The following is a 16,117-nucleotide window of genomic DNA, read 5'->3' on the forward strand; positions in this document are numbered from 1 at the left end:
GGGGGAGCGGCTACAGCCCTCAGCCTCGCGCGCGGGGGAGTCCGCTCACCGCCTGCGCGGGAGGCGCGCGCGCGCCGCGCCCCGCCCCCTGCGGCTCCCTGCAGCCAATCCCCGCCCCTCCTGCGAGGGCGCGTGGCCGCGGGCGGTGCCGTGCCGGGCGCGTGGGCCGGGGAGCGCGGGGGAGGTGGTGAGGGGGTGTGTGTGAGAGAGCACGAGCCGTTCCCAGCGCGCTCTACCTCAGCGGGGGCGGGCGCCGGCAGCGCGTGCCTGACGCAGCGCGAACCCCCTGCCCGGGGCAGAGCCATGAGAGCCCTCAGCGGTTCGGCGGGGAAGGGGCCACGGGCTGGGACGCCCTCGCTAAACAGGACTGCGCGGGGTCCCGTCCAGCCCGGTCTCGAAAGGCTCCGGGGACGTGGCGTCCCCCCGTTATCAGGGCCGAGAAGGTGCGTTCTGAGGGGCCCTGAGGAGGCGGGGCGTTCCCGACGGCCGCCGGGGGAGGGCGGGGCCTCCCAGAAACGCCTGCGCTCTCGGCCGAGGTGAGTTGACGCCGCTGGTCCCGCTTCGGCTTGATTCGGTTCGGTTCGGCTCGCTTCGGCTCGCCTCAGTGGGTCTGGCCGGAGGAGGCCCTGGGGTCCGGTGGCGGAGGTTGCGGGGGGGCCGCCGCCTCAGAGGTCTCGGCGCGGTTCCTGAGAGAGGGTGAGGAGGCCGGGCTGTTCCTTGTCTCCCCGGGACAAGGCCCCGAGCGCTCCCCGCGGCTACAGGCTCCACAGCGTCCCCCGGGGCCGCTGCCCTCCGTCTCTTCCTGGTCCCGCCGCGTCCTTAAGTAAATAACCCGAATGTGCAGAAACGCGGCCTTCCCTCAGGCTGGCCCAGATAGCGCGCCTGCCTCTGGGGGCAGCAGCTCTGTCGGCCTAACGGAGGGTGTGAAATTAATAAAGCCGGCTTTGTTAGATTTCGGGCTCCAGCCATCGGTCAGGAGCCGCCATCCCGAGGAACGGGCACGTACCCGCACTGAGGGTGTTCGGCGCGGGGGGCTGAGGCAGCGTGTGCGGGCACCCAGCAGCAAACAGAAGGTTTGTCTCTGCCGTGCATGTTAAATGAAGGGGCTGATGGGTCTGTGTAGCTTGATTCGGCCTTCCCGGCAAACAGTCTTGCCCTGGTGGCATTTACAGCCTGACAGCTACTTACATACACACCCACGCAACAAACAGTACTAATACTCATCAGTTTATCAGTATATTACAATAAATATGTAAGGACAATAGGGAGAGGCTGCATTTCACTAGGTGAGGGGAAAGGGAGAAGCTTTCAGGAGCAGGTGCCTATTTGCATCTAGAGGGCTAATGAAAAAGGGGATACAAACTATGATTTAGGATGTTTTTCTACAATAAGAAGCAAATGCAGTTTTTCTGCATTGTGGCTCTTCAGGTAGCCTGTTGCGAGTTAGTCAAATTCATAAAAATAAAGGTGCCTATTTGCATCTAGAGCGCTAATGAAAAAGGGGATACACACTGATTTAGAGTCTTTTTCAACAATAAGAAGTAAATGCAGTTTTTCTGCATTGTGGCTCTTCAGGTAGCCTGTTGCGAGTTAGTCAAATTCATAAAAATAATTTTGCAGTATCAAAATAGAATCATAGAATGGTTTGGGTTGGATTCATAAAAATAATTTTGCAGTATCAACATAGAGTCATAGAATGGTTTGGGTTGGAAGGGATTTTAAAGATCATGGAGTTCCAACCCTCTGCCCTGGGCAGGGACACCTCCCACCAGAGCAGGCTGCCCAAAGCCCCCTCCAACCTGGCCTTGAACCCCTCCAGGGATGGGGCAGCCACAGCTTCTCTGGGCAACCTGTTCCAGTGTCTCACCACCCTCACTGTAAAGAATTTCTTTCTGGTCTCTAATCTAAATCTCCCCTCTTCCAGTTTAAAACCGTTACCCCCTTGTCCTATCACTGCACTTCCTGACAAAGAGTCCCTCTCCAGCTCTCCTGTAGGCTCCCTTCAGATATTGAAAGGCTGCTAGAAGGTCTCCAAGGCAAATTATCAAGAAGCTCCAGGTTGTCCCGAAGTTATTGCTAATACCTGTGATTTGAATGCATTTGTTCAGCTGGCCTTGCATTTGACAGTACATAAAGCTGCCCTAAAAGTAGGATTTGACACACTGAATTAGTCTGCTTGGGCTGGTTCTGCCTGCTGCAGGACTTTTAAAAGACAAATTATCAAGAAGCTCCAGGTTGTCCTGAAGTTATTGCTAGTACCTGTGATTTGAATGTATTTGTCCAGCTGGCCTTCCATTTGACAGTACATAAAGCTGCCCTAAAAGTAGGATTTGACACACTGAATTAGTCTGCTTGGGCTGGTTCTGCCTGCTGCAGGACTTTTAACTGTGTATTACTGCATTCTAGAAATAGCATTTTTCTAAACAAGGCTAAGAGCTGGGATCAAACCTGAAAATAGGTGAAGTTGAAGCAGGATGAGGGGATGGTTTTCTTTTGTATAGGCAACTAAAGGTGGATCTTATTTTATAAAGAGTTCTCAGGTGCTACCTACATTTCTGGATGGAAAGCCCCTACATAGGAAAAAATCCCTGTCTCATAGAGTGGATGACCTGTGAAATGCCTTCTCACACCAAAACTGCTTTCAGATTTCTGTCTGACCATTATGAGTTAGTGTGTATTTTATATGATGTAATTGAAGTTACTTTAACTTAACCTTTAAATGGAAATTTTGCTATTCACCTCAGCTTGAATTTAGGAGCTAAAAAAAAAGGTCTTAAGCCTAATTTGTTCCATTTGCTAAATTCTGTGGTCTGCTCCCCCATCACACATATGCGCACACGCTTCTCCCCCACAAAATTGTGAAATACTCAGAAAATCTGTCGCTCAGGTTTCGCAGGGGCACTGGTCGAGTCGGTAAGTCACAGGAAACTCTTTATGAAGCGTGCTGTGTGGAAACTAAATGCCAGACGTGAGGTCAAAGCTCATGCAAGCCCTTTTTATAAATGCTGACTTGGGTAGGAGGCAGTGTCTGGGTATGAGGGAGGGCGTGCAAACTGCAAACAGCTCTGCCGCCCACCCCGAACCCCTCTGTCGGACTCGGGCCATGTAGAGTCTTGATTAGGCCAAGCTGCTTCCCGTTCTGGTGCTGCTGTCTGTGCCTCCCACTGCACAAATGTCTGAATCCCTGCACACTGTCATGCCGCCTTTGTAAAAAGCTCTTCAATTAAACAGGGTTGCTGTGAATATTAATTAAAGCTAGTGAACCATTTTCAGGTGGCTTAAATGAAAGATAATGCAAAAATGCGAATTGCTCGCCAACCTCATCATTAAGAAGGATTCACCTTCTAACCACATTGTCGCTTTCTACCCCCTCAGCCTCCCTTCATAACCATCACACCTAATAGCATCCCCTCGAGAGAATGGCCTCGAAAAGAGCATTGGTGATTCTAGCAAAAGGAGCAGAGGAAATGGAAACTGTAATCCCCACTGATGTTATGAGAAGAGCTGGGGTGAGTATGCAGATAATAATAAAAAAAAAACAACCCTTTTGTGAGTAATTGGTCAAGGGAAAAATCTTTGCCTCGAGTTGATGTTCATGGCTAGGAGTTAAAGTAGTGGTCTGTTGTATGACATGAAAATTTACCTGTGCCTTCTGACTGGTTAGCAAATATTTGTGCCATGCCCCAAATAAGCACGCAGGACAACAGACATTTGTACAAAAGATAAAATTTTTAAATACTGAGCCTAATGTAGAACTGAGTGGATGTTTCAAGTACACCTTACCCTGTCAGAAATCGTGGCTACTTCCATGTGTAGTAACAGGAAGTGCTTTTTCTGTAGGGGTCTGAACGGCCCGGTACATTGCAGCTCCTGCCATTGCATAGCTTTTCTTGAGCTGCTGTTAAAATTCTGTTACTAACTACAATTCTGTATGGTGTGATTCATTGTGCAGTTTGTTACTTTTGCAATTGTAGTGGTACAGTTACTGTCAGTGTGTTTGACAATCACCTGAGCATGCAAAGAGGCTTTAATTGATTATCTGATCTACTTAGTCTTGCTCTCCTGGGTTGTGTTGTTTTGTTTTGTTTAAATCCTGCGAGATTCGATATTCTCCAAATGTCCTTTGAAAAGTTAAACTGTCTGAGGTATTTGTTAATCTCAAGGTGAATATCACTGCTTACCTTGTGCATTTGGACTTAATCATGGGTTGGGGAAGCTTAAGTGTTGCCCTTTTCCTGACAGCTGTCAGTAGTGCTTCGCTCATACTGTTTACTAGTAAAGACCTAACATTTAGAACTAACTAACACTTAAGAAAAATGCCCTAAATTCTTGAATTGTAATGATACATGTGTTTTTCTGTTAGATCAAAGTGACTGTTGCAGGCCTAACAGGAAAAGAACCAGTGCAGTGCAGTCGAGATGTCTTCATTTGTCCTGATGCCAGCCTCGAAGATGCCAGGAAAGAGGTTGGTTAGCCTTTCTCACCATTTCAGAGGTGAATTTGGAAAGCTTGTGCCTCCCCTTTGGGCAGACGTTGTGTGTTATGTTAGCTCTATGCAGCAGTGAATCACAGAACTGCCCCAGAACTGCACAGAACTGCAGTGCTCCCCTTCAGCATTGTCCTGCTTCATAGCATGCTAGGATCAGACAGATTTCTTAATTCTGCATGGGTATTTGCTCTTGCAAAGCATCTGATATAGAGCTTTATTTTGCATGTTAGTCAGCCCAACAAAATATTGAGATTTGGAATAGCTGAAAGTCCTGATGGGAAGGTAAACAGTGCTGTAGTTATACCTGTACAGTAGGACTGGAGCAAACCTACTTGTCCTTACAGTGCAAGAGCTGCTGTTTGCTTGCTGAAGCTCTCAAATGCATTGGGCTTAAAAGTTAATTCTGTGATAGACTTTACTGATCATAGGCTCTTCCTGGAATAGGGATATATTTTGTTCCATAATTGGAACTGGTTCTCTGATCAGAAGGTGGTGTTCAGTGGAAGAAGAGACAGATCCCTTTGCTTCTCACTCAACTCAGCTGTAATGGCCTTAAAACAGTGTAATGAATGTACCAGTCTCTGCTCAACAGAACAGTTTTATCTTTTGTTTGTTTAGGGGCCTTACGATGTCGTGGTCCTGCCTGGGGGTAACCTTGGAGCTCAGAACTTGTCCGAGGTAAAGTTCTGGTATCTTAAACATGCATGGGCATCCTCATGAGTACTGGGTGGTCTACACTTGCTTCATAGTCCTGCAGATTCAGTTCAGCATCTGAAAATTCTCTTCTGAATGAATCAGCAAACTAATTGTTAATTGTTTCAAGCCTTCTTGTGAATACGTAGGTGGGCAAATTCTTGAACTTGAGTACCTAGTTAAGCAGAATGAAAATGGAAGGGTATTTTGGGGAAATCTGTTCATAATCATATGAAGGTGAAATAGTGGCAAATGAAGGTTTAATTCCGTGAAATACAAAACAGGCTGAACCCACAGGACTCTGTTCCTGTTCCGTTGCTTAAGAATTCTGTTTCTGATGCAAAACTGTTGCAGTGCTGGTATAAATACCTTGTGGAAGGCAGGCAGACAAACAAGTCAGTCTGTCAGATAGGATTTAGATGGTATCACACATTTTGTAAGCTCTGGAATATGAGACAAATATGCCATATAAAACTTTATAAGAATGATCGAGATTGTCTGGAGGTATCTCATGAATACTCTTTCCTATTTATCTTGTGAAGTTTTTGATCAACAACTTTTATGCCCGTGGATTAACCAGCTTTTCTGTGGGCCAAGTACATCCTTGCAGTTCCTTCTGATTTCCTTACTTTTTCTTTGTGGGGCAAGTATTTATTAGTTTCAGTTTTTGCTCCTTCTTAGTGTTTTCATTGCCCGCTGTCCTGAGGTAGGATGGAGAGTTGTCAGCTGGTTGTCTTTATAAAACTTGTTTATTATTAATTTGCTGTGGAAAGTATTTCAACAATGCTTCAAATATCAACCCCAGACAATGACTTGTGATACGGTTTCTTCATTACAGTCTCCTGCTGTGAAAGAGATTTTGAAAGACCAGGAAAGCAGAAAGGGCCTGATTGCTGCTATATGTGCAGGTGAGTTAACAAGACGTCTTGCTTTGTAAAGCATTTGGATATTTGGAAGGGGCATGCAGACAGTTTCCTGTCTTAGAAGTCTATATTCCTGTAATTAGCAGCAGGGATTTGTATTATATGTGCACCCCCCAGCATTTAAATTTTTGGTAAATTTAGTAGCAGAGGAATATCTAAAATACTGTGAACACTTAGCCTGCAAGTTCTGCTTGGTACTCAGTTCTTTTCAATCACTTGTGTTACTGTCTTTAAAATAAAAAGTGAAAGGTAATGTGCTAGCATTTTTTACAAAATATTTGCTTATTCTGGTGATCTTTCTTCGAGGGCACAGTGCTGGCAGAACATCATTGCTATAAATTTATCTCATATCTCCCCTCCTGCCCTTTAGCTTCAGAAGGGAGGCTGTAAATATAGAATTACAGGCTCACCCTTCTTCATCTGAGTGATGGCAAAAGATGGAATTACTCTGAGGAGAGGCTTGTCACAGCTAGTTATCCAGCTCATTCCTTTGTAAGATTTTTATGTAAAAAAAAGTGAGAAGAACAATTGTCATTATTCCCAGCTGAACTGAGAGGCTGGCCTAGGTGCCTGTAGCTGAGAGTGAGATGGCGATGAACATGTAAAAGACAGTCTAACAGTGTCTTTGTGGAGTGTATTTTCACTTTTGCTTTCTTATACATTGCTGGTTTTTTTGCTTTCATTCTTCAGTTAGGCGACATGCATTGAACTGGGCAGTGGTAGTCTTCTACATCTCTATCTGTATCTCTTGCACAACAATTGCAAATTCCTGATAGCCCAAAAAAGGCCTTTGTTTGTAATTGATTTAGGTATAATGCTTCTTAGCAGCTGATTGCAACTCTATGCAAGGAAGGTCATTTCCTGGACTACATCTGAGATGAATCAAATATAAAGAAATGTAAAGAAACTCACATTAGGCCAATCCTGCCTTCAGTTTCTTTTGGAATTCTGGTAAGGATTTTCTGTCAGATGACCTAAGACTTCTTGACACAAACTCCTTCCTCAGTTCAGGCCAAGGAGCAAGTATGAAAAGAAAAGATAAAGACTGTTAAAACCAAAAACTTAATGGTTAGCCCATGATGTGTCCAAAATACTGCTTGGCACACAACTCCAGTGTGTAAAGGCTTACTCAAATATAATTATACCAGTTAAGTCTCTAAATTCAAGGCTTTAACAAGGTTGCAAAGTAATTGTACCTAGTTAATGTTCAGATTGAAATGCAGACTTTTTGCTACTTAGTTTCAAGCAGTTTTAAAAAAATGTATTATTTCAATAATCATTGTTCTTGACTCCTTGGTAGGCAGCACAGTCATTGGTAGAACAGTTGAAATGCAAACTTTTTGCTACTTAGTTTCAAGCAGTTTTAAAAAAATGTATTATTTCGAAGTGAAATGATCATTGTTTTTGACTCCTTGGTAGGCAGCACAGTCATTGGTAGAACAGCTGTGTGAACTGGGTGTTCTTTAAACCTTCTCAGTTCTTCATTTTTTTTTTTGCAGGGGGGTTGTGGTCTAGAACAGGAGAGATTATACATGATGCAAAACTGTTGCAGTGCTGGTATAAATACCTTGTGGAAGGCAGGCAGACAAACAAGTCAGTCTGTCAGATAGGATTTAGATGGTATCACACATTTTGTAAGCTCTGGAATATGAGACAAATATGCCATATAAAACTTTATAAGAATGATCGAGATTGTCTGGAGGTATCTCATGAATACTCTTTCCTATTTATCTTGTGAAGTTTTTGATCAACAACTTTTATGCCCGTGGATTAACCAGCTTTTCTGTGGGCCAAGTACATCCTTGCAGTTCCTTCTGATTTCCTTACTTTTTCTTTGTGGGGCAAGTATTTATTAGTTTCAGTTTTTGCTCCTTCTTAGTGTTTTCATTGCCTGCTGTCCTGAGGTAGGATGGAGAGTTGTCAGCTGGTTGTCTTTATAAAACTTGTTTATTATTAATTTGCTGTGGAAAGTATTTCAACAATGCTTCAAATATCAACCCCAGACAATGACTTGTGATACGGTTTCTTCATTACAGTCTCCTGCTGTGAAAGAGATTTTGAAAGACCAGGAAAGCAGAAAGGGCCTGATTGCTGCTATATGTGCAGGTGAGTTAACAAGACGTCTTGCTTTGTAAAGCATTTGGATATTTGGAAGGGGCATGCAGACAGTTTCCTGTCTTAGAAGTCTATATTCCTGTAATTAGCAGCAGGGATTTGTATTATATGTGCACCCCCCAGCATTTAAATTTTTGGTAAATTTAGTAGCAGAGGAATATCTAAAATACTGTGAAGACTTAGCCTGAAAGTTCTGCTTGGTACTCAGTTCTTTTCAATCACTTGTGTTACTGTCTTTAAAATAAAAAGTGAAAGGTAATGTGCTAGCATTTTTTACAAAATATTTGCTTATTCTGGTGATCTTTCTTCGAGGGCACAGTGCTGGCAGAACATCATTGCTATAAATTTATCTCATATCTCCCCTCCTGCCCTTTAGCTTCAGAAGGGAGGCTGTAAATATAGAATTACAGGCTCACCCTTCTTCATCTGAGTGATGGCAAAAGATGGAATTACTCTGAGGAGAGGCTTGTCACAGCTAGTTATCCAGCTCATTCCTTTGTAAGATTTTTATGTAAAAAAAAGTGAGAAGAACAATTGTCATTATTCCCAGCTGAACTGAGAGGCTGGCCTAGGTGCCTGTAGCTGAGAGTGAGATGGCGATGAACATGTAAAAGACAGTCTAACAGTGTCTTTGTGGAGTGTATTTTCACTTTTGCTTTCTTATACATTGCTGGTTTTTTTGCTTTCATTCTTCAGTTAGGCGACATGCATTGAACTGGGCAGTGGTAGTCTTCTACATCTCTATCTGTATCTCTTGCACAACAATTGCAAATTCCTGATAGCCCAAAAAAGGCCTTTGTTTGTAATTGATTTAGGTATAATGCTTCTTAGCAGCTGATTCCAACTGTATGCAAGGAGGGTTATTTCCTGGGCTACATCTGAAATGAATCAAATATAAAGAAATGTAAAGAAACTCACATTAGGCCAATCCTGCCTTCAGTTTCTTTTGGAATTCTGGTAAGGATTTTCTGTCAGATGACCTAAGACTTCTTGACACAAACTCCTTCCTCAGTTCAGGCCAAGGAGCAAGTATGAAAAGAAAAGATAAAGACTGTTAAAACCAAAAACTTAATGGTTAGCCCATGATGTGTCCAAAATACTGCTTGGCACACAATTCCAGTGTGTAAAGGCTTACTCAAATATAATTATACCAGTGAAGTCTCTAAATTCAAGGCTTTAACAAGGTTGCAAAGTAATTGTACCTAGTTAATGTTCAGATTGAAATGCAGACTTTTTGCTACTTAGTTTCAAGCAGTTTTAAAAAAATGTATTATTTCAATAATCATTGTTCTTGACTCCTTGGTAGGCAGCACAGTCATTGGTAGAACAGCTGTGTGAACTGGGTGTTCTTTAAACCTTCTCAGTTCTTCATTTTTTTTTGTGCAGGGTGTTTGTGTCATAGAACAGGAGAGATTATACAGCTGTATTCTTTTGAGGCTCCCTGCAGAGATAGGGCTGGCATCAGTTTTATGAAAAGTAGTCTGTCCACAGTGAGCTTTGGCCCCTTGAGGGCCTGGTGCCCAAACGTGTTCTTGAAAGTGTTTCTGGCAGAAAGCAGTTCCTCACTGGTGCACATTTGTGTCCTCACAGGTCCTACTGCCCTTCTGGCACATGGGATAGGGTTTGGAAGCAAAGTCACAACACATCCTTTGGCCAAAGATAAAATGATGAATGGAGGTATGTGACAACTTTTTTAAGTTTCTCTCTAAACTCTTCTCAGAATTTATTTATTTTTTTAGCTGAACCCTTGATTTAAAGAAAGGAAAATAGCATTTGTGTCTTATTTTATCTCCTGAATTACCTTCATGCTTTCCTGAACGTAATCAAAATTCAACTGAATATGCTAAGGCTGTTTCTAAGTCTGTTTGACCTGAAAATATAGGCCTGTGTTAACATTCTCATCCTTGGGGAAAATATGCTGCTGCTGTCATACGAGGAGCACTTTTTCCCTTATTCTCTTGAGGCTGAGCCACCTCTTGCCCTTTTGATTCTTTGCCTCGGTGGTCCCAGTAGCACTTTGCTGTTCTCCCGTGAGTGCTATGAGCAGCTGATGAATCCACACTTCTTTCTCATACCTAAAGGAAGTGGTGGTGAAGCACTAATAAGAAGTCATTCTGTGAACGTTAACGAGTCTGAAGGTGAGCAGGAGATGGCAGGGTTCCTCCAGTTTCTTCTGCAAGCCTTTGGAAAAAAAAGCAAGCTGTGAACAGCTGCACAAAAGCAGAATGACTTCCAAAAGTAACCTCACGGGAACTGACAGGCGCAGCAAGCGCTTCTTGACGAGCTTGTAGAATCAGAGCTGCATTTCCAGACTTTGGGAATGGGGTGCCAGAGCTCCCTGTGGGCCCTTTCCCCCGCTGATGACTGTGGGCAGCGATGAACTTCTGGGTTCCAAGGGGCAGGGGTGTCCTGCAGAGCGTGGCTGTTGGTGAGAAGCTGCTCCTCAGCTGCTTGTAGCCTGTGGGTGCTGGGCACTGTGCTGGAGACTGACCCTGTTCCTGTTGTGTGTCCCCCCAAGCACACTACAGCTACTCCGAGAGCCGCGTGGAGAAAGATGGGAACATCCTCACCAGCCGTGGGCCCGGTACCAGCTTTGAGTTTGGCTTGGCCATTGTTGAGACGCTGATGGGGAAGGAAGTGGCTGAACAGGTGAAGGCCCCTCTAATACTGAAAGAGTGAAATCCTGGTGTGGGTCAGGGAGTAGCACAATTTCAGGTGGAGAGTCTTGTCCTTTGTAGAATAACTGTAAGATGCACTGTTGTAAATACCATTTAATTGTGGGTGAAATTAGCAACTGTACTTACCTAAACGGTGACACCTTAACAAACTAATGGTCTTTTATTTCTGGAAAAAGATCCTGTTAGCAAAAAGCTTCATCACAAAAAAGCAGCCAGCACATAATATTCTTAGTTAGCTCTTGGATGGCAGATAAAAATCACGTGGTCAAATGTTTGCTGAGTAAATAAAACTGAAGCAACCCTGCTTGTGTGTTGTTTCTTTGTGTGTTTTCTCCCAACTCAGGCCTATGAAACCTTTTTACCACTATGGCTAGCAATGTGCTATTCAAAACTAACTTCTTTCTAGAATCTCACACAGTTCTTCTAAAGTATGAGCTGAAATGAGAAGGTCCAGCACTGGAAAGAGCTCCCCAGGGAAGTGGTCATGGCCCCAAGCCCGTTGGTGCACAAGAGGCATGGAGACGACACTCTTAAATACGTGGTTTAACTTATAGATTGCCCTGTGCAGAGTCAGGAGTTGGACTTGATGATCCTCAAGGGTCTCTTCCAACTCAGGATATTCTATGGTTCTGTGAAATAGATTAGGTTGTAACTTAGAATTTATTAAAACAGTACTTAGTTTCCTGTGTACAAATAAGGCAAATAACTAGTATCAGTTCTAAGGCAGTATGGAGCTAAATTAAAAGTAGAAATATTCTTACCTTGTCAAGCACCCTAGAGTTCTATAGCTAGCAGGTTATCCATGATACCGTTGGAATTTGACTTCTGCATTAAAGGACTGCAGATCCATTGAGCTATTTAGGCAGCTAATAATCAGCATAAAGCAGGAAGTTTGTACTTAGTAGCTTACCACCGGCAGCAGTGCTTGTTTCTGCTTATTATAAATTGGAACTTGCTCCAAGCCTGGCTTAAGAGAGCGTATGTCAGTTCAGAGGAGTCGCTGGACAGGTCTCTGGAGGAAGTAGTGGAGCTGTATCCCCGTGAGAATTAAGAGTTTGGGATCAATTTTTGTCTTTGCTACCTTCCTTTTACCAAATAACTCTGCTTTTACCTGGTTATTGGCAATCATGCTTGCAAGGTGGCACCTTGCTGGACTCTGAAGCTGCCACAGCAGCTGGAGACCTGGTTCTGCATCTGTCTGACGTGTCCATACATCTGACATGTACAGGCTGAACTTTAGAAAATGGCTGCAGAGGTGCCTTTGTGCTTGCTTATTGTAATGGGAAACAAGTTCATTCTCAATTACTACAGTTTGGTAATGAAATACATAGGTACCTTTGCAAATTTAGAATTAAGAAATGTCTCTACATTGTTAGTATCTACTGGAAGAACTGCTTTCGCTGTATGCTCTGCCTCTAATTTGTTTAGGAAATCTTCCATATGTTTCTCTAGCTTTGAAATATGCTCAAGATATGCAAAAAGTTATAATCTATGTAAGATTGGACATGTTTGTTCGTTAAATCTGCACGTCTAACTGGTATTGCCATGCAAATGTAAACCAAATGATGGAAAGATTCTTTGTCCTAGACTCTGGAATAATCACTTGGTTTGTAAATGTGCATGATTCAGAATCCAGGAGAAGCTGTGCATTCCTGGGCTCTAGTACTGCTTTATAGCATTAGAAGGAAAATACTTCCATGCTTGTATCATTAAGGCTTCTAGAAATCTTTTAATATAAGGCATTAATGAGGCGGCCAGAAATTTGATTGTACATTTTTATTTTTTATTCTAAGGCTGAGAGAGTTAATTTACACAAATGATGTTTTCAATGTGTACGTCTGGGCTTTCCCACTCCTGTTAAAGTAGTAATAGGAAAAGCACTTGGTAAATGACCTGGAGCCCATTGGATCTGTTTAACTTGTAGATTCTTTCATTGCATTCAGCAAAAAGGACTTGGTTAATGAAATGTGGTAATGCTGGTTACATCACAGTTTCCTTCATAAAGCTGACCCTGTTCTCAACCTTTTACATTGCAGATGTCCAGCAAATCTGAATTTACATAGATTTTCTGTTTCTGCCAAGGCATCATTAACTCAGTTTTTAAGTTAGGGGAGGTGTTACCTACTAGGATTATGCTAATTTTCCTCTTAGGGGAAGTGTTGAGAAGCAATTTGTTGATTTGAGAAAAAAATAATTTCCTTCCAATTTGGGAAACGTTTTTCTAAAATCCCCTTTATCTGCTGCTGAAAGATGAGATGAGGTACTTTTCTGCTCAGTGTTTCATGAATGCTAGGAACTTTGTGCCCTTTTATTATTGGCAGGCTTTAGTTTTAGAGCCTGTGGTAATTGGATATTTGCTGCCACAGAACTTGGCTTAAAATGAAGAGAATGCATCCACTCTTCCCTAGCTTTGTTCCCTGCCAGTTGGAGGATTTGGGGGTGGATTTGTTTTCTTGCTGAGAAGGTCATCAGTCAGCATCTGCTCTTTGCCTTTTATCCTCTCTCAAGAATAATGTGGGGCTTCTCCTCCTGATTCTGGTTGTTGTGTAAGCTTGAAAGCATAATTGAGAGTGAGCTCTTTTATTGAATTGAGAAGAATTATATGGCTTAGGAATAGGAACGTACACAAGATGGCATAGATGTTAGTGCCAGCAGCAAATACCTGCAATGCTGAAAAATATTTTCCTTTAGAATGAAAGAGCTTATAAATGAAGAAGTGAAGAAGTAAGCGGTCTGGTTTTGCTGCAGTGCTTTGGCAAGTTTCTTTCCAAAAAGGGAAAGCAAAGTACACAGCCCTGTACTTTGTATTTGTGTGAGCAGGCACAAATCCCAACCTGGGAATACATCCCTCCGAGCAACGGGGAAAGGATCCCTTTCCAGAGAGAGAAAGGCATTACTTTTCAAATAAGTGGAGACAAATACAACCATAACAGATGCAAACCAGCCTGTACTCTAGTACTTCCAGCCGTAAAAGTACACCAGGGAATATGCTTCCTCCAGTAATTACAAGCCTTGGACAGCTTGTTAGCCCTGCTCTTTGGTAGGACCTAACTACAAGGCATGAAACCCACAGTCACTGTCAGAGCACAGAATGGTGACTTAACCAGATTGTTTTGTTTGTTCTCTCAACAAAAAGCTGCATTGTGATGCAAGATAGAAGCAACAATCCCGAAATGATAAGAGAGTTGTCTTCCTGCAGCCTGGATGCCACGTGATGTGGTTGGAAAGATAAGCACATAACGGAGAAGTTGGAAGATGCCAGCCACAGAAATAATCACAAGCACTGCAACCATAACATCATGTACCTCCAGGAAAAAAAAAAAAAAAAAAAGGATACTTTGCTGTTACTTGGAGACTCCATTTTAGTAGGACATGGGATGGAATGTTTGAAGTTCGAAAAACAAGCAACAAAACACCAAGCGAATGAATAAATTGTTGCCCAAAATTTTAAATGATAGTTCAGCAAGTTTAGAATGTGGTCTTGCACATGGTATGTCTGTGTGAAATGCATGATGGAAAGAAAGCAAAATATGTAAGAAGAGAGCCGAGCAGGTCCCATGCAGACGTGCCTGCCCAGAACTCTCCGGGGATGGCTGCTCTGCTGACATTGCCCAGCTCTGAGCTTCCGTGGAGTTTCTGTAGGTCTTGCAGCATCATCACATGGCAGGAAAGTAAAATGTTTCTGGGAAGTGCAGCAAAAAGGGACAGGCTGCCCCTGATGGAACAGTTTACCCACCTTCAGCCCCTTCCCTGTCATCTCTGGAGAGGCTTCCAGGGAAGGGACGGGGCTTGGAGCAGGTTGTGTGAATGGCCGTGGTGGGTGCCACCCTGGATGGAGGCCCAGCTCCTTCAGTTAGGATGTGTCCAGTGGGGTGGGATCCCTCTCAGACCTGCCAGTCCTCCTCTGTGTGAACCTTTCCTGTGGAGGAGCATCCACCTTTCCACCCAGGCAGACACTCAGCAGAGCTCCCTGCAGAGGAGACTGAATCATAGAACTCTATCATAGAATCATAGAAGGCCAGAAGGGACCTCCAAAGCCCATCTAGTCTGACCCCCCCACAGTCAGCAGGGACACCCCCAACTAGACCAGGTTGCCCAGGGCCTCGTCGAGCCTCTCCTTGAATATCTCCAGGGATGGGGCCTCAACCACCTCCCTGGGCAACCTGTTCCAGTGCTCCACCACCCTCACAGTGAAGAACCCCCTCCTCATCTCCAGTCTAAATCTGTTCCCCTCCAGCTTGAAGCCATTGCCCCTCGTCCTGTCACTACAGGCCTTTCTAAACAGGCTCTCCCCAGCCTTCCTGTAGGCTCCCTTCAGGTACTGGAAGGCCGCTATTAGGTCTCCCCGGAGCCTCCTCTTCTCCAGGCTGAACAACCCCAGCTCCCTCAGCCTGTCCTCGTAGCAGAGGTGCTCCAACCCCCTGATCATCCTTGTGGCCCTCCTCTGGACCTGAATGCAGGTCTGCTGTGTGCTGGGTACTCTAACCAGCAGAGTATGAATGCAGGTCTCCTGTGTGCTGGGTACTCTAACCAGCAGAGTACTAGTTAAGGGGCTAGGCAGCATCATTGGTTTGTCTTTTTCTGGCCACGCTTTGGGAGAGGTGGGTGACATCCGTGATGACAGGCTCCAGAAGCAGGTTCAGACTTGAAAAACCCATGATCCTGTTTTTTGAGGTGATGTAATTCCTCTGTGCTGTCCAGGTGCTCTGAGGACTCCACCGGGTGGCACAGCATCAGGCACTGCAGTCTCTGTGATCGGTCTCTTTAGCAGCTCTCAAGCTTTTGTGCTTTCTGTTCTGAGTGCTAGAAGATTGAGAGGCAAGCCTTTGTGCTTTCTGTAAAACCGTTCTGAGTGCTAGAAGATTGAGAGGCAAGCTCTTATACTCAGGCTTTGTGTACTTTTGCTTAACTTCATTCAACAGCTTCTAATTATGCCCTTTGTATAATCTTAAATAGTTCCTCCCTATGTAGGGTTTACAGCCCTTCGAGTGTCACATACCTTTAACAATTTAATTCAAGGGCACTCCAATTAACAGTAGAGGGAGGAAGAAGTAAAGGTGTCCCAGGATCTCATGAGAGCACTTTTATTGTAAAGAGCAGACATACATCTAGAGAGACTTCTGTAGCTGTGGGTGACACTGAAGTTTTCCTCAGCTGCTGAAGTTTCCCAGCAGGGCTGGGGACGTAATGATTTTCTGAGCAAACCTTTCTGATTTCTA

General features: G+C 44.1%; 1 protein-coding gene across 2 annotated transcripts; it reads left to right on the plus strand.

The window, feature by feature from the left end:
* Positions 1-301: 301 nt before the first annotated feature.
* On the plus strand, positions 302-11,202 carry PARK7 (parkinson protein 7). 2 transcript variants are annotated; one of them, XM_014952083.1, is made up of 7 exons: positions 302-536; positions 3,376-3,509; positions 4,364-4,465; positions 5,108-5,167; positions 8,142-8,211; positions 9,811-9,897; positions 10,739-11,202. In XM_014952083.1, the coding sequence occupies exons 2-7, from the start codon at positions 3,420-3,422 to the stop codon at positions 10,897-10,899; spliced, it is 570 nt and encodes a 189-aa protein (XP_014807569.1). In that variant the 5' UTR covers positions 302-536; positions 3,376-3,419; the 3' UTR covers positions 10,900-11,202. The 2 variants fall into 2 exon arrangements, with proteins under 2 accessions (XP_014807569.1, XP_014807568.1); XM_014952082.1 differs by lacking the exon at positions 8,142-8,211 and adding an exon at positions 6,021-6,090 and having other exon boundaries at positions 306-536.
* Positions 11,203-16,117: the final 4,915 nt, after the last annotated feature.

This window comes from Calidris pugnax, unplaced genomic scaffold, assembly GCF_001431845.1.
Source record: "Calidris pugnax isolate Ruff unplaced genomic scaffold, ASM143184v1 scaffold161, whole genome shotgun sequence".
NCBI classification, from domain to species: Eukaryota; Metazoa; Chordata; class Aves; order Charadriiformes; family Scolopacidae; genus Calidris; species Calidris pugnax.

Excerpts from the sequence above, each read along its gene's own strand:
- PARK7 (XM_014952083.1), top strand. The coding sequence starts at position 3,420 with ATGGCCTCGAAAAGAGCATTGGTGATTCTAGCAAAAGGAGCAGAGGAA. Across the intron at positions 5,168-8,141 it reads GAGCTCAGAACTTGTCCGAG|TCTCCTGCTGTGAAAGAGAT; the intron begins GTAAAGTTCTGG and ends TCTTCATTACAG. Across the intron at positions 8,212-9,810 it reads GATTGCTGCTATATGTGCAG|GTCCTACTGCCCTTCTGGCA; the intron begins GTGAGTTAACAA and ends GTGTCCTCACAG.